Source organism: Elephas maximus, chromosome 4 (genome assembly GCF_024166365.1).
Source record: "Elephas maximus indicus isolate mEleMax1 chromosome 4, mEleMax1 primary haplotype, whole genome shotgun sequence".
In the NCBI taxonomy this organism is placed as follows: Eukaryota; Metazoa; Chordata; class Mammalia; order Proboscidea; family Elephantidae; genus Elephas; species Elephas maximus.
Window position 1 is genome coordinate 184,677,182 of NC_064822.1, and position 19,215 is coordinate 184,696,396.

Consider the following 19,215-nt stretch of genomic DNA (forward strand, 5'->3'; position numbering starts at 1 on the left):
GACCAGTCCCTGGAGAAGGCATCAAGCTTGGTAAAGTTGAGAGTCGGTGAAAAAGAGGAAGACCATCAAAGAGATGGATTGACACGGTGGCTGCAACAATACGCTCAAATATGGCAAAGATTGTGAGGATGGCACAGGACCGGACAGTGTTTTGTTCTGTTGTACACGGGGACACTATAAGTTGGTACCAACTCGACCGCACCTAACAACAACAACAAAGTACTGGAATGAAGTAGGTTACGAAATTCTCTAAGTCACATTTCAAGAGAATCACTCAGCGAATTTAGCAGCTCAGAATTTGGGCATTTTCACATTGGCTGGGACATCTCATCTAGAAAATCCTTGACAACCAGGCTTCCTGAGGAACATAAGTAACAAGTCTCCTTCCCAAGAAAGTACTGTAATTTAGGTCAGAAGCTGCCCACTCAAAATTTTTACTTCTTCTAGCAATCAGTTAGTACCTCCTGTGCAGCACTAAAACATGAAAGGATACAGTGCGTACTCTTTACAGAAAGAAAATACAGTATCTGCCTGTTCTTTCACAGGCTGCACATGCAGAAAACAAATGGTAACTTTCTAAGTCTTAAACAGAGAGAAGAAAAGGCGCTAGGAAAGGGAATTAAGTCTCCTGCTTACTTCTCTTTACATAACTCTTCCCATCTCACCCAGCATCCCAAATAACAGACACACACAAACTGTGCCTGTTTCTTCTTTCAGAAAAATGTCAAGGATCAACAACAGTTGGAAAATGAAATTTTATCGAGACAGAGTTTACAAAAGCATTAAAATAATGGTCTCTAAAAAGAAATCTAATGAAAGACGTGTAAGACCACCATAAAGAAAATTATAAAATCTCACTGGGAGACCTCACAGTAAATGTAAATAAATGGAGAGATATATCATGTTCATGATACAATATTCTCCCCAAATTGGTTCACAGATTTAATGTAATCCCAATCAAAATCCCATGGTGATTTTAAAATTCATATGACAAGGCAAAGGACCAAGAATAGCCAAGAAAGGCACTTTTGAAAAAGAACAAGTGGGTAGGGAGGACTGACATCTCCCATATGACAGGCCTTACTATAATTATTATCATGAAGGCTGTGAGGTACTGTACAGGTACAGACAAATAAACCAGTGGAACCAAAGACTGAAACACACCCACACACAGGTAAGTCCTTGATATACTAAAGAGGTAGCTCTGCTGCTCTGTGGGGAAAGAGAAGGGCATTTTCAGTAAGTGGGAACCCATTTTAAAAAATGATAAAACTGAACCCCACCTTAACCCCTATATAAGAAAATAACTCCAGAAGTACGAAATATAAAACAAACTATAAAAACACTCATAAATCAATTACGTTAAATTTAGAAATTCTTAGTCAAAAGATACAATAAAGAGAATGAAAAAGACAAATCAGAGTGCGAGAAGACACCTGCAACACGTATAAGCAACAACAAACCAGTATTCAGAATTTCTCTTATTCAACAAGAAGAAATGACAATATTATAGAAAAACAGTCAAAAGACTAGGTACTTCACAGAAGAGAAAATCCAAATTGCCAATAAATACAAGAAAATATATCCAACCTTACTAGAAAATAATTCAATGAAAATCAAGAACGTGGTATGGTAATTTTATATAATCGGCAGAGTACAGACATTGAAAGTCTTAATTCCAAGTGCCGGCAAGGATATGGGGAGGAGTAAGAACTTTCATACACTGCTGGGGGGACTAGAAACTGGTACAACCACTCCGGAAAACAGTTTAGCATTATTTAGTCATTTTACAAAAGCTGGAATATACATACACTATTACCCAGCATTTCCATTCCTAAGCAAATACTTATGTATGCATGTACCAGGATAAGTGAAAAACATTCACAGCAACACTGTACAGCCCAAACTTGAAAACAATTCCAATGTCCATTAGCAGAACAGACTTTTTAAAGGATTATGGAGTGATTATCCACAGGGGCACCCACTATTCAGCAATGAAAATGGATGGTCTGTATCTAAACACAACAACAGGAATGAGTATCACATACTGTTGAGCAAAAGAAGATGAAAAGGAATACAGAATTGTTCATCCATATAAACTTCAACTAAACTACATTGTTTTAGGAATGAATCTATAGTAGGTAAAAGAAAAAAAAACCAAACCCACTGCCACTGAGTCAATTCCAACTCACAGCACCCCTATAGGACAGAGTAGAAACTGCCCCATAGGGTTTCCAAGGAGTGGCTGGTGGACTTGAACTGCCGGCCTTTTGGCCGGCAGCTGTAGCTCCTAACCACTGCACCACCAGGGCTCCAAGGAAAGAAATGATTTTCAGGAAGTCAGAGCAGTGGTTACTCCGAGGAAGGAGAGACGGGGTTGTGGTCAGAGAGGCTTCCTTGGAGCTGGTAATGAGCTATTCTTGAGCTGGGTGGTGCTTACACAGCTCTTTGCTTTATGGTTATTCTGCAAACTATCATAGGACTTATGCGTTCTTCTGTATATATGTTATTATTTCCCCCCAAAAGAGAAGAAAGGACTTGAATGGTAAAATATATATCATCTAATTTCAAGGGGGCTGATTAGTATAAGAACAGTCTTAGCTTTGAAGCCTAATTTCAAATGTTCTGTCCCATTGTCCTCTACGTTTATTCAAATCTGTTGGATCATGAAAAATCCACAGCTCAGAAATGAAGGTTTCCATACCAAAAGAAAAAAAAAAAACCCGCTGTCATCAAGTCAATTCCGACTCACGGCGACCCTACAGGACAGAGTAGAGCTGCCCTACATGGTTTCCAAGGAGCAGCTGGAGGATTCAAACTGCCGACCTTCTGGTTAGCAGCCATAAGCTCCTAACCACTACTCCCCCAGGGCTGCATACGCAACCTTTTTGTGGGTGATGTTTCAGCTTTCATTTATTCAGTTCTCAACCAGTGAGAGAAAGGCACTTTCTCAATAATGACACTACCTTCAGAATGTAAAAATTCAAGTCATACAAAGTTCTCATCAGCTTTAATAGCTGAGCAAGGAAGTGAGGACAGCCATCTAGGAGATGCCTGGGAAAGGGGACAAGCTGGGAAGAGGAAAGGTAAATCTCTCACCATTTTCAAAAAATTTGCCTGGTTTTCAACCTTTATCTATGACCCCCAAAATTATCCCCTATTAACAGACCACCAGCCCCAAATTTAGTTTGTAATACCCAAAACAGGAAGGGAAAAAAAAAAAATCTTGTAGTTATTAGCTCTGATAAAAGAGCTCATGGTTCGTCTGTGAAGAGACCAGGAGAGGAGGTAGCAAACACTAGCAGCGGTGGTATATCTTTTTCCACTTGCTATCTGTCAACATCGTCCTCAGTGTCTCACTTACTAGAGGCACTTCATGAGCATCTGCTGCGTCCTAATTTCCACTGCAGTCACAGCAGTGAACAGTAGCAGAATTGCAGAAAGGTACAAGTTGTAGGAAAGAAATAAAACTTTAAAAGTCAAGGACAAAACAAAGGTCAAGAATATAATCCCCCAAAATGCCAGCTTTCTCTTAAAAGCCTTTATGAATCTATGAATTTGTCATACATTAATTTCTCTAACTTTAGTCTGCAACACCTCTCAAGTAATGCTTTCCACGTAATTAGTATTCACTGGGTATCAAATCTGTAATTCTCAAACTCCAAAAGGCATTCCTTTTAGGATACAAGCAAGCCATCAGCTTATAAATGGATTATATTCCAAAAGCTCATTTGTAATTTGATTATTTGAAACTGGGAATGCATCTTCCCACAGAAGCCATGATACATAAATTACAGCAAAATTTCCAGGCTTACCCACGAAAGCATGTAAGACACAATATACCTGCAATGAGAAGTAGAAGCAAACAGTATTTCATCTCCCATTCCAGGAGCTCCTGAAAATAGGCCTGAAGCAGTTTCAAGCCAGTTCTGAAATTCATTCATACTTAAGAGATTGACATCATAATCAGAGGGGTGGATATGTAAGAAAAAGACAGCCAAAGAGCCCTAAAAAAAAAAAAAACAAAACCCCACTGCCGTCATTAAAGGAAGAGGAGACAAGAGTGAAACTTAAATTTTCCATTATGATACACTCATTCAATGTGTGCCAGGACTCCTCAGAGCCAGAGCCAATGGGAACTGGGACTAGATCATTAGAGAAAAGGTTTTTCCAGGATTCTCTAAGCCCAGGCTGGACAGGACCCATAAGCAGATCGATTTTATCTTCTAGACCTAAGTGCTCAACCTAGAAGAGAAGAATAATATTAAAATAAATACTTTGAAAGTTTATGAATTTTTTTCCAGTTAAATCAAATTCTTATTTTTCTTAAGGCTTGAGTTAACCAAAGACACCTTCTTGTCTTTAGGGTTCCAACTTCATCTGTTTAGGAAACAGAGGTGTCAGAGCTTTCACTGCCTACTGCCCCATAAGTATCTTTCCTAACCAACTGAATGTCTATATAAGATATGCTTCTAAACGAAACTGATCTGAGAAGTAAATTTCTCACTCAACTCTCTCAACCCATAGTACCCTATCCACGAAAAAGGGCCTCCTCCTCTCTCTCTATTCTGTTCCAGAACTCTATGCTTCCCAATTTCACAATCTTCTCATGGATTTTCCATTTCTACTCCTACTCTTACAACCCTATAAATGGCCATTCAAAGAAGACCTAGTATAAAATATAATAATTATTTTCTTACCAGCCCATCCAGCCTCTTGCCCTTTTTGGCCAGAGGAAGCACCATCTGCAAACAGTCGAAGCAAGTATGTCCAGGTAAAGCCCTGCAACTAGACACTAACAACATTACTCCTGTCCAGACATGTGTCTGATGGCTGCTGGGTGGAATAACAAAGAAAAGAATAACAAGCATGTTTTTTTTAACAAGAAATAGCTGTTCTGTTAAGTTTTTAAGGTCTCTTAACTTGAGCAATATTCTTATTTCCACCAAATAGTAACAGAATCTAATTTTGACAGTCACTTTAGTGATTTTTGCTAAGGCAATTAGTGTTTCTGATCATTGGCATACATCTCCCCACCTAAGCTATTTTTCTGCAGTCATCAAGCTTCTTATAGATTATTTCCTTATTAAACTCCTCTCCCCTTTAGCATTATTCTAATACCATTGCTTTACTTTCTAATGCTGAATACAATTTCATTTTCTTAGGTTTCTTTTCTCTTGCCCAAAAGATAATTATGTTTGATACACCATTATGTTTGTCTCTTGGTTTCAAGTATCTATATTCCCTTATAAGCATGATCACAATTAATCAAGTTGGGCTCCTGGAGTTAGGGAACCATTTTAGCAACTAAGGAGGTTGGCTCAGACACAGCTCAACCCAAAGGAGGGGGTCAAGATCAGAAGTTTTCAACTTGTGCTCCCCTGAGAAATGCCTGAGTGGCAGAAACGATGCTAATTAAGTGGGGCTCTGGGGTGCTGACTCTTCCATTCCAGTTTTATTCAACCAGAGCTGCTGTTTTATATGCTGGACTTGTATATAAACTTCAAATTTATAAAGAGCTCTTCAACTTAAAGAACCGTTAAAACTACTGGTCTGGATGTCCTATCATTGATTAAAAGAATAAAAGAGTTACTCCACAAAATAATTCATCTATAAAGGAACAGACTCAGAAAGTCCTTCTCTGAAATAATCTAAACACTAAATTAAACAAGTAGTTTTTTTCTTTCTGTCCTGTCACAGAGTCAACAATCTCCTCCTTTTCTCAAACACTTAAATCTAAGGAGCCAACGTTTCTGTGACTTAATAGTTCTAGTTTCATCATTCATTCATTTGCTCATTCATGTGACAGATACTTTTCAAACATTTACATATTCTAAGACCTTGCTGCTCAAAGGTTGGTCCTCAGATCAACAACGCTGGCATCATGTGAATGGGGATTAGAAATGCAGATTCTCAGGCCTCGCCCCAGGCCTACCTAAGGAGTCGGAATCTCCACGAACAAGATCCCCATGTTCACACAGGCACACTAAGAGTTTGTGGCTGAGCGCGAAGGATGCCACAGTAAATCAGACAAACATAATCCCTCCTTTCACAAAGTTTCTCATCTAGTCAAATATAGTAAGTTAATAACGCACAAGGTACTTTGGAAGCACACTGAAAGGGCAAGCACCTAACTTAAGCTGGGTATTTAAGGAAGCCCCGAGGGAAGCAAGGCCTTCCCTGATACTTGAATAGATAGAAATGCTAGCCATAGGGAGGAAGAAGGTCATTCCAGGAAGAAAATACAATATATGAGAAGAGAACTGAGATGGAAAACACCAAATCATTTCATGTGAGTGGGAAAAGATAAGGACAGGGAGGGAGGGAGCACAGAAGCCTAGGTATGAAGGACCTGGTTTTGTCATGCTGAAGAACGTAAACTTTATTCTGGAGGAAATGGAGAACTACTGAGTGATTTCATGCAGATGAGTAATAATCTCAATTCCAGTTTTCGAAAGGTCATCCTAGTGGCCATAGGGATGAGATGAGAAACAAAGGATACCAGTTAGGAGGCTGACACAGTAACCCAAACAAGATATTGCTATAAGTCTGAACGAAATGGCAGCAATAGAGGTGGCAAGAAAAGAATGACTGTATTAGATAACACTGTGGCAGAACCCAGAAAAATTGGTGACTGATGAGAAGGAAGGGCAAAGGACAGGGTAGAAGGGAGATGAATCAAAACTGATTTCAAAGAATAGCATGTTACAATCTTTCTGGAGGACAATCTGGACATACTAATTTAAAAAAATTAAAAATTTCATTCCCAAACACATTATTAGCAGAATCCAAAAGGGGAAATGTTCTTTATGAACTTCTTTAATGTTTATATCTTTTCATATACTAATTCTACTTTGGGGAGTTTGTCTCACAGTGATTTACACCAAGATTTACATGCCAAGATGTTTACTGCAGTACTATTTATAACAGAAAAAATAAAAACAATGCACGAGTCTCATAAGAGGAAACTGGCTAAATGTTATACATATAATTCAAATATCAAAGAAAGAAAAAAATGTTTTCTAAGACTAATGATATAGGAAAATCTCATGATATAATTCTACATAAAAATAGTTTATGCAGTGTAAAAGTAAACAAGTACAGGGACAAACAAAAACTGATAGAAAGTATATTAAATGCTGCCATTGGCTATTACTGTATTGCGAGGAATTTGTTTTCTTTTTCCCTACATTTTACCTGATCATAAAATAGGTAAAACCCTTAAGTTTTCATTTAGGATGAAAACAAAACAGCTTTCTGATTTGAACTGGATGAAAGGTGGTGCAATTTCCTACAATGCAGGACGCTGTAGGGACTGCAGGTTTGGGAGGTATAAGACGATGAGTTTAACTTTCATCATCTGTGGCACTGCCAACGGAGGTGTCCAACAGACAGCCAGGAGTATGAGTCTGGAGATCAGGAGAGACACGTGGCCTGGAAGTATAAATATACGAGTCAACAGCATACAAAAAAAGAAACCTAACCCACTGCCGTCCAGTTGATTCCGAATCATAGAGATCCTACAGGACAGAATAAAGCTGCCCCAAGAGGGTTTCCAAAGAGTGGCTGGTGGATTCAAACTGCCCAACTTTCGGTCAGAAAGCTGAGCCCTTAACCACTGTGTCGCCGTCTCCCAGGAGCACGTGACGGTGGCTAAAGCCGAAGCTCTCAGGGAAACCACTCAAGGCAAAGACAGAGTGAGGAGCAAAGAAGATCTAGGGCTGGACTCTGAGGAGGAACACAATTTAAGAAACGGATGGAGAATACGAAGACAGCAAAGAGTCTGAGCAGACCAAGGAATGGCTGGCAAGAGAGTTACAAAGGCCCGGGAAGAGTAATGTCACAGAACTCAGTGGGAGAAGCAGTTTCTAGTCTGAGGGAGTGGCCGACCAGATGACACACTGAAGAGAGGTCAAGAAGGATAAAGACTGAAGAGTGCCTATTTGATCCGGCAACAAAAGGAACACTAACGATTTTGACAGTGACAGGTTCTGAAAGGAGGTAGGGGCAGAGGCCAGAATGTGGTGAAGTCTCTGGGGCATGAGAAGCTAGAAACAGTAATTATAAACTACCTTTTCCAGGAGGCTGGATACAAAGGGAAGGTTAGAGACCTGCTCATGGATAGAGGTTGTTTTGTTTTTGTTTTTTTGCCTCCTCCCCCAATTAGAAAAACCTCAGTTAAATTATATGCCAAGGAGGAAGAGTCCAGAGAGAAAGGCTAAAATGCACCAACACCTCTGATCATGGCTGTCAGCACCAACTTTCCCTACTTTTTACCCTGATATTAGAGGTTTGTTGTTAGCTGTCTGTCATCACCTTCACTGCCATTCCTCCTGCCCCGGAGGAGTGCTTGTCCTTACTCCTGTTCAAGGCAAAGCCAACACCTTTGGATTCCATCCCCTCACACGTCCACAGGAACCTTGCTCCATCCGTTCTCCCTTCCCTTTTTCTGTCTCTTCAACCTTCCCTCTGGACTCTTTCCTCTTAGTATATAAATAAACTGGTGTTTCTCCCATCTTGAGGGGGAAAATAAGAGTAGAAATTATAAATGGGAAAAGAACACAAAAAAACTGCCTGAGTATCCATTACTTGGCATACTCTGCAGGTGACTAGGGATGCAAACACAGAGCCCTTGCCCTAGTGGGCCAAACAAGTAAACCATTCCTCCATTCACTCAACAAACATTTACTGGGTACCTACTATGAGCCAGGCACTGTTCCAGGAGTTAGGTACACGCCAATGAACAAAATTAAGTTTCTGGCCTCATGAAACTTACTATCAAAGAGGGGAATATAGACAATAAACAAATATATACATATGCAGAAGTGCTCTGAAGAAAAACAAAGCAGTTTAGGACGGCAGAAAGTAACAGGAGGTGCTATTTTAGATAAGACAGGCAGGGTAGGCCTTCTGAGGAAAAGGCATTTGTGCAGAAACCTCAGTGAAGGCACTGCAAGGACAGGCCCTGGGACAGGAGCACGCCTGATGTGTGCGAGAAACAGCAAGAGTGTCGGTGTGGCTGGAGCAGAGTAGAATGGGCCAGGGGAGAGTGGTAGGAAACGAGGTCAGACAGGAAACCAGGGGCCCCGTCGTAAGTACTATGATTTTATCGTAAGTCTCATGGGAAGGCATTGAAGGGTTTGAGTGTAACAATGTGATTTCAGTCTTCAAAGGCTTACTCATGTTGCTGAGTAGAGAATTCCAGTTACAATACAGGGTGATAAAGAGCAACTGGGCAAACCAAAAGAGGGGCATCACCTAACACTGAGCATGAGTTGGGAAAGGCTTCTCGAAGGCAGTGATGCTTGAACAGAATGCTCAAAGACAATTAAGAGCAAGAAGAGCAGAGGAGGGCACATAGTAGAAAAGGCACAGAGGTTGTAAAAAGATTTTGCATTTCTATACCTCAGAATCAAACCGTCAGAAAATGTTTTATAAAAATATGCCACTCATAATATCTACATAAAAATGTAAGATACCCAGGAAAAAAACATTTGCATGATCTTTATGAAGAAAATTATAAAACTCTGTGGAAAGACACAGGTGCCCTGGTGGTACAGTGGTTAAAGTGCTCGGCTACTAACCCAAAGGTCGGTGGTTCAAACCTACCAACTGCTCTGCGGGAGAAAGACAGGGCAGTTTGTTTCCATAAAGATTTACAGCCTTGGAAACTATGGGGCAGTTGAACTCTGTCCTACAGTGTCGCTAGGAGTTGGAATTTACTCAGCGGCAGCAGGTGTGGTTTTTGTTGGGATGGATATAACCATGGGAATCAAGAGCACACGATGGTGGTTAAAACCACAGTTTTTGTTTTTATCCCACAGGGCAGTCACTGAAAAATACCAATTAATCCCTAATCTTAGTACAGTGTTTAACATACTGATGCTTAGTAAATATTTGCTTAATTACTGAATTTATAGAAGGGGTGGAGTGGGGAAGCACAGCAATAGGAAGACAAATTAGAAAGTAGTTGTAATAATCCAGGTAGGAAATGTTGGGCTTAGAGTGATCACCTCACTTTACCACTCTACAAGGTAACAAAATACATTACAAACATAAAGACCCTGACTCAAATCAGGCAATGCAGTAATCCCCTATCCACTCACCATTCTTCCGTTCACTAAGTGGAGGCAAATTGGGATTCCTGCCAGGGTGGAGGCCGAGAGTCAGCTCGGGCTGCAGGGAGAGCTCCTGCAGCTCATTGGCAACAGCTTCGCTCTGAGGGCTGGGTGCCGCTGACAGGGACACCAGTACTGGCTCATCATCATTTTCGCCAGCCCCTCCTCCGTCCAGCCCATTCACAGCAATGACGGAAGGGGGCAGGCACACCACACTGGAGAAATCCACTTTGGCTTTCGTGATGGCAACCTGGAAATGGAAAGAGAGATAAAAAGTTCAGATGTCACCATAAAGAGACTGTTCCACTGAGTATATGCTGAATACTGATATTATAAATTATATTGTTGGCAAACTACCATGATTCTTAAAAGCTTTTTTATAAAGTAAGCTAGCATCATTATTAATATTTACTGTGCTCACACGTAAATTTTCACACGTAAATACTACAGTTAAACTGTTGGTCTTGAAACAAGAAAATCTCATTTTCAGACTTAACTGATATTTGTGATATTATAACTTACAGGGCAGTTCTACTCCGTCCTATAGTGTCGCTATGAGTCGGAATCGACTCGATGGCACTGGGTGACCGGGTGGGATTAACTACCATGATTCTTAAAAGCTTTTTATAGAGTAAGCCAGCATCATTATTAATATTTACTGTGCTCACAGAATGCAGGAGACTTCAAGTCTGATACTGTCCTCAACTAGATCACTCAAGGAGAACAAACAATTGAAATAAAGGCAGCACACAAACATGACTAACGGGATAAAAGAAAACAGCGATCAAGGAGAAACAGGCATAAGACAAATGACCATCTTGAGAAATAACATTTAATGAGTATTCACAAGGCACTAAAGTACCATATGGTACCAACATAATCTTGGAGAGAAAAATTCTTTAAGAAAACAATTCCCAAACCATTAGATTCCATAAAGAAATGTCAATATAGAGATGTCTGTCTGATGATGGATATTAGGCCAAATATTTTAACCTATGTGAATATTTTATCATAGTACCCAGGAATAGGACCCAGGAATAGGACATTAAAAACAAAACGCCTGGCAACATGAGAAAGTGCAAGGTCTTTAAAATGTCAAAAAATACATATAACATGGAAGTCTCTTGAATAACATAGAAATTAAAGGTTAAGTGAATTAAAAATATACTCATTCGTTGAATCAAGAATGATTTTTATAAAACGCCTAAAATATGGAAAACACGTATTTTAAATGTTAAAAAAAAGTAAGATATAAAACTGTAAATGCTTACGTAAAAACATTGTAAGAAGAAAAAATGACTATAAAGAAGCATACCAAAACACAAAACAAGGGTTTTGTTTGATGCAATGATAAAAATTTTCTTTTTACTTCCTTGTAGTTTCCAAATTTTCTCTAAAAAACCTATTTTGGTTTTCTAATGCAGAAACTTTAGTTCTTGATCTAGAAAAGAAACCTGGGTATTCCCTGCAGACTTAAGTTAGGACTTTAGTAATCTGCTCCAAATGACAAAACCAAGAAAATATAAGAAAGGCACTGAAAACTTTAAAAAAAAAAAAAAAAAAAATCACATTCTACCTTTATGTAAGGCTATAGTGTACCCAAACCTGATTGTAGTTCTAGCTGATGTACCTCATAAAATATAAACTGGACTGGAAAAGGCCCAGATAAGAGCAAATAAGAAGATAGTAGGATGACATTAAGGAGAATAAAGATATTATAGAAGGACTCTCTACTCCAAAAAGGCCAGAAGACTTGAGTGAGGTTAAGTTTAAAAGAAAAAAAAGAAATATCAGGAACTCAGCATTTCAAGAAGTAATATGAGTGACCACTAGGAAAAGGATTTTTTTAAGGGCTTAAACAATTTTGGGAATTACAAAGAACAAATGACTACTAAGAAAATCCAGAATCTAACCTTCAAGGATTTTTTTTCCATCTTGCCTAGGATTTACCATCATGCCTCCACGTGTACCGGGAGCAGAGCAACTGTCATATGGAATTCATCCATCTGGCTCAGTATTCCTTTGCCATCAATCATAAAGGGTATGTTTGTTTTCCTTAACAGTGGCCTTTTATGGTGAAAAAGACTTCAAGTTCATGGAGTTCAAGGACCCCTTGAGATTCACCCTCCTTAGGACAGCAGTCCTCAATACCCTTTGCCATCCTCATGCACGCACACACACACGCACACACAAGCACTCACGCAGCAGGATAATAGCACTGAGATGTGTGTTTAAAAAAAAAAAATGTAAGTTAGCACTAAAGGAAAGTAGAAATTGGACGGCATCAAAACTTCAGCCCTAAGACCTATGAAAAGTGGCTTCATATATAGTAACAGATTTTCAATAAAGAGTTCTTAAAGCTTAATAGATTATATGCACTTATTCCTTCCTAGAAACATTAGGAAGTTGAGAATTTTAACTGTGATGATAACAACTTTGTATGCAGTAGACTGGCCTTGCATATAGTATTTGCAAATAACAGGCGTTCAGTAAATATCTGTTGAACTGAACAAAGAAGCAAATGAAAAGACAATCTGGGGACCAGGCAGGTCTTGGGGCAAATCTGGATGCCCCAAAAGAAGACTGCATGAAAGACACAGGAACAGGTAATAATAATGTTTGGAAGGACAGGAAACAGCAAACCTCATTCCATGTAAGTACTATAGTTAAACTGTTGGTCTTGAATCATAGTTTTATATGAGTTCTTCGGCAAACAACAAAATCTCATTGTCAGACTTAACTGATATTTGTGATACTATAACTTACTGTGGGATTAAATAAAATTTATGCCAGTTGGGGAAGTGGTAGAATAAAAGACTACCAACCAATTTTACACTGTTGATCTGATGAAGAGAATGATAAAAACGAAAATATTGCCACATAAAACATAATTCTCTATATGATCACAAAGGGGACTATTGTGTCAGATGTTGACATGTAATTGAATGTTTCTCATTTCAAATGAATTATTCTTTCATTAAAAATTGGATGCCAGAGAATCCCTGATGGAGTAGAACAGTGGGATGCAGGCCTAAAATTCTCATAAAAAGACCAGACTTAATGGTCTGACTGAGACTATAAGGACCCCGGAGGTCATGGTCCCCAGACCCTCTGTTAGCCCAAGACTGGAACCATTCCCAAAGCCAACTCTTCAGACAGGGATTGGACTGGATGATAAGACAGAAAATTATACTGGTGAGGAGTGAGCTTCTTGGCTCAAGCAGACACATGAGGCTATGTGGGCAGCTCCTGTCTGGCAGGCAAGATGAGAAGGCAGAGGGGCACAGGAGCTGGTTGAATGGACACGGGGAATACAGGGTGGAGAGTAGGAATGTGCTGTCTCATTAGGGGGAGAGCAGCTAGGAGTACACAGCGAGGTGTGTATAAGTTTTTGTATGAGAGACTGACTTGATTTATAAACTTTCACTTAAAACACAGTAAAATAAATTGTAAGATGTGCATAAAAAAATAATTTACTAGGTTAACTCACATTATTCACTGAGCTTGAAAGAATAAAATTATTTAAAATGTTCTTTATTTTTCATTAATTCAGAATAACCTTCCTCCTATTACTTTAAATTAAGATAACTGCTATTATTGCTGGGATTCAGAGATTTGACATTCACGTGTGTTACTATTCTCAGGAGACACCGAAGATCCATCCCATGATATCACGATTTTTCTAAGGAAGCATGAATTTAAACTGCATTAGTCTGTGAACGTACCACGGACTGCCGAAAGAACAGAGAAATCTGTCCTGGGAGAAGTACAACCAGAATGCTCCTTAGTAGCAAGAATGGCAAAACTACATCTCACGTATTTTGGACATGTTATCAGGAGGGCTCAGTCCCTGGAGAAGGACATCATGCTTGGTAAAGTAGAGGGTCAGTGATAAAGAGGAAGGCCCTGGAGAATACGGATTGACACAGTGGCTGCAAACCTAACAATGACTGTGAGGATGGCGCAGGACCGGGCGGTGTCTCGGCCTACTGTACACGGGTCGCCGTGAGTTGGAGCTAACTCGATGGGCCCTGACAACAACAGTCTGTGAGTCAAGCGTGCACTTAGTGCACATAAGGGGTACTCTAGGAAATAATGTTTTTCAGAGAAACTTTGTGAAAAATGGTCCACGAAAGAAAGCCAACTCAATTCTAGCAGTAGAAATGAAAAGAAAATGAAGACGTTAATGAGAGCCCTGTTTCTTAGAATACTTATATTTTTAATAAAGAAAGCAACATCAAATTCTGTAGCGGCCTGGGCTGTGATTGTGCCTACCACCGCCCAGAATAAAAGGAAAAGCAATATGGAAAACTGTGCTAGTGAGTGTTCCGTTCAGAACTTATTTTAATAGCTTAGTGATCAACTAAGTTCCATATCTGTAGGATCATTAAGGGCTTGAAGAGGTCACTTAAAATTTATGTATGTACGTGTGTGTGTATGTGGGTGTATACATATATATATTTCCAAAAGAACCAAACCCACTGCTGACCAGTTGATTCCAACTCATAGCAACCCTACAGTACAGAGTAGAACTACCCCATAAGGTTCCCAAGGAGCAGCTGGTGGATTCGAACTGCTGGCCTTTTGGTTAGCAGCCGAGCTCTTAACCACTGTGTCATCAGGGCTATATATATATATATACACACATATACTTTAGTACATATTTTTATTGGGTATATTACATGCTAGGATTACATGTTAATTTAGGGATTTCAAAAATTTCAGGACATAGCCTTTTAAAATGGTGGAAGGAACAGACAAACAAGGATGGCAGAATGTTAGTAACTGTTCAAGCTGGGTAACGGGTATATGGGGTTCATTACATTATTCTCTCTACATTTGTGTATGTTTGAAAACATTCTTATGTTTTAAAAAAATAAGATTGCTCCACACAGCAAAGTGAAGCCTTGGTGAGAAATAAAGCAAGGTCTCCTTAACCATGACCTTAGGAAATAAGCTAGAAGTCATGCATAAGCACTGACAACAGAGAGAATGTTTAGCATAAAATACATATATTGAGAAGATTGATTTCTCTAGCCAACACTATTCTCTACCCATTTTGAAACAGCTCACAGGAGACCATCACCCCAGTAAACTATGACAATCTAGAGGACAAGTTCCAAAAACGTTGATGTATAGCCATCATGGATTAAGTCCCCTCCACCAATCCTGAATGACCCTAGTTTTAGTTTTAGTTGCGGTAAAACGCATGAAAAAGGAGAGTACGTAACACTTATGTCAGATTATAGTATCGTATTATTTAGCAAAGTTAAAATATTAAGTTATATCTCAAATGTTCTTTAACACATCTCAATGGTAAAAGAAATTTTAAATTACCAAAAGAAAAAACTATATCTGGTTTTAGTCTTGTAAATTTATAATTCTACTGAGTTCAAGATCGAACTTTCTTTTTCATCAAAGGATCTCCAATTTCTCGGCTGCTGATTCACATATGATCAGTAGCAGCCAGAACAAAAACAACACGGGGGCAGGGTCATCTCCCACAACCCATCTGTCTCCCTCTCCTGCTGGCCTGATTCCACCTCATCTTTTCTCCTCCCCACCCCCTTTCTGGGCTGCATGCCTTCTGGTGCCGAGCAGCATATGTAACTAGAAGCAACAGCACAAAATGTGTTAGAGAAGTGAAAAAGCTCAGACAGCTGACAACTCTTACAAGTACATACTAGCAGGATTCTTTATTATGCCCCGTGACGAAGAGTTGGTTTCACACAACTACATGGTATGGTTCTTCTAAAAAATTTTTTTCTGTATAAAAATTGTTTTTTAATCAATTAACTTTCTTTTAGCTGCTTTGCTGCTTTCTTTTAGCTGAAGGTAGATTTTTACTTTTATTTTCAACACAGTAGATAAAGCCAAATCCTGAAAACTCTTACTGCCTAGGCATATATATTTCAATTTGACTTGAAGGAGTTCAAATCAGCTCGACCTGCTTCTCCTGAACTGGCAAGGCATCACCTGCACGGTGCTGCATACGCTGTTGTGGTTGTTAGATGCCGCTCAGTTGATTCCGACTCAGCAAACCATGAAACACTGCCTAGTCCTGGGCCACCCCTCGCAATCCTTGTTAGGTTTGAGCCCATTATTGCAGGTGCTGTGTCAATCCATCTCACTGAGGGTATTCCTCTTTTTGCTGACCTTCTACCAAGCATAATGTCCTTCTCCAGGGATTGGTCTCCCCGATAACATGTCCAAAGTACGTGAGACAAAGTCTCACCAACCTCGCTTCCAAGGACTCTGGCTGTATTTCTTCCAAGACAGACTTATTCGTTCTTCTGACAATATTCCTCGCCAACACTATAATTCAAAGGCATCAATTCTTCTTCGGTCTTCATACTCTATACATGTACTAGGTACTGCTCTACATTCTGCAGGAGAAGGTGAGAAAAACAAATTCATGACTAACTAGCTGCTCTTACTTACCTCTGTCACTAACACCCCCATCATCCTCAGATATCTTAAAAACTACTCAGGCTTCTAGAGAAGGCAAAGAAAAGGCCATTCTGCTCCTTTTTCATCTTGGAAATCATCCAAAAAACAAGAGTATGAGGAAAATAAAAAATGTACCTCACAACAAAATACTATGTATGAAGATGGAAAGCACATGGAAGAGTAGGATGGAAGATTAAAGATGACTGCAAATTCTTTGACACTTCTTCCTTTGATAGGTAGGTCTATCTCCTCTCCCCTTGAATCTGAGCTGGCCTTGACCAATGAGTATAGTCCAAGTGATGCTATGCCAGTTCCAGGTCTAGACTTTAAGAGGACTGATAATGTCTACCTTGGGTTTTTGAAGCCCTATGCCCCCATGTAAGACGTTCAACTACCCTGCTAGAGAGACATTAAGAAGAGATGATATAGAAAGGAAGAAGGGTACAGCTGACTCCAGTCTTTCAGACATTCCCAGCAAGGTGCCAAGCATGCGAACAAAGCCATCTCGGACCCTCCAGACAAGTCCAGTCATTTGCTGATTACTATCAAGTGATCACAGTTACCACCATGTGGACCCAAGTTACCACCATGTGGAGGAGAAGAATTACCATGCTGAGCCTACCCATATTCCTTACTCACAAAACTGTGAGATATAATAAACTGCATCAGATTTCTCAACATCAACATTGGAAACTAAAAGATGTAGTGGAGTAATGCCTTCAAATTCTGAAGGAAATAAAAAAAATATTTCAAACTAGAATTGCTTACATAGTCAAGTGAGACATTCTAAAATACCAAAAATTTTACCTCCCAAGCAACTTTTTCAGCAAGCTGTTTCATGATACTCACTAACACTGAGTGCCATCGAGTCGTGATATGCTCTACCAAAACTAGGGAACAAACCCAGAAAGAAAAAGATATGGAATCAAGGTAACAGGAGCTCCAACACAAGAAAGATATAAACAGAATTCCCAGGACGAAGGCAAAGAACAACACAAAAGCAAGCAAGAAAGCCACAAGTCCAGGTTAGAGCAGAAGTACGAGGGGCTTCGGGTAGCATATCTTCAACGGGAAAAAAACTGATGAACTATCTAATAGGTTGAACCATGTAGAAAATTATATTTGCAACCATCAAAGAGTATGATAGAATTAGAAGAATCAATGGCTTAACAAAAATTTTTAAATGAGGCAATTATCAACTTCAAAAAAAATTTTTTAATTGTACAAGAAAAAAAAACATAATATATTCTTTGGCTAAGCCATGAACAATATTTACATACTTATAATAATGTTAACACTGATTACAGATTTAACCAAAAATTGTGATTTAGTCTCATTGGGAGGATGGCAGAAAGGAAGGGCGTTTAACAGAACTAAATTCTCTTCTACTACAGTCAGTTGTTGTTGAGTGTCATTGAGTTGATTTTCGACTCTTAGCGACCCCATGTGACAGAGCAGAGCCGCCTCATATAGTTGTCTCACCACTACAGTCAGTAACATAAAAAACTGCTGAATGAAGAAACCATAGTGTATACATATTTAGAAACATGGAGGCAAATACCAGAAGAAACTTAAGAGTTTTAAGTGGTTGCCTCAAATTAATAAAATGGAAGGTAGATTATAGGTATCTATATAGTTCTCAAGTAAGTGGCCAACCAATGATGATACATATTTAGAAACATGGAGGCAAATACCAGAAGAAACTTAAGAGTTTTAAGTGGTTGCCTCAAAGTAATAAAATGGAAGGTAGATTATAGGTATCTATATAGTTCTCAAGTAAGTGGCCAACCAATGATGACAGATATGTTGGTAGCCCATAAATTATCTGGTCTTTCCTCGCTTCATGTTTTCAACTCCTCCTGATCATTCCATAGGGAATCAATCATTCCAGTTTCCATCCTCCCCCCACAAAACTGATAATGGTTAACACTATATCAAAGCCTCTTCAATTACAACAGTAAAAGTCCCTTTACTACCTGCTTCATTTCTTACCATTTCCCTTTATGCACCCTCTACTCCAACCCTATATACCTGTTATGCTACTCTCCACTTGCGACTGCCTAGAATTGCCTCTCCTTCCCCACTCTACCCATTCTTCTTAGGATTTGCCCCCTTCCAACAGGCTGGGCTTCCACAAGATCCCAGGCTTGCTCCTATCATTGCTTACTTTTATTTGTTCTTACAAGCAATTGGTTCCCACACTAGATGGTAAATTCACTGAGGAAAGGGAATGCCTTTCTATTGTCTACTTATGTCAAGTACCTGTTGTTCTTGTTAGGTGCCATCGAGTCGATTCCAACTCATAGTAACCTTATGTACAACAGAATGAAACACTGCCGGTACTTCACTATCCTCACAATCGTTGTTATGCTTAAACCCATTGTTGCAGCCACTGTTTCAATCCATCTAGTTGAGGGTTTTCCTCTTTTCTGCTAATCCTCTACTTTACCAAGCATGATGGCCTTCTCCAGGGACTGATCCTTCCTGACAATATGTCCAAAGTATGTGAGACATAGTCTCACCTTTCTTGCTTCCAATGAGCATTCTAGTTGCGCTTCTGCCAAGACAGATTTGTTCATCAGGTACTGAGTTACATACAATACTTGCAGAGAACAGAAACTCGAAAAATGTTTGTTAATTTGCTGAC

At 39.4% G+C, this 19,215-nt stretch overlaps 1 protein-coding gene across 1 annotated transcript in view; it reads right to left on the reverse strand.

The window, feature by feature from the left end:
* Nucleotides 1-19,215, reverse strand: part of LOC126076495 (uncharacterized) — a 170,717-nt gene that overhangs the window by 77,294 nt on the left and 74,208 nt on the right. The window contains exon 4 of the mRNA XM_049884988.1: nucleotides 10,107-10,368. Within this exon, the coding sequence (XP_049740945.1) occupies nucleotides 10,107-10,368 (262 nt within the window). The remainder of the gene's footprint in view (nucleotides 1-10,106; nucleotides 10,369-19,215) is intronic.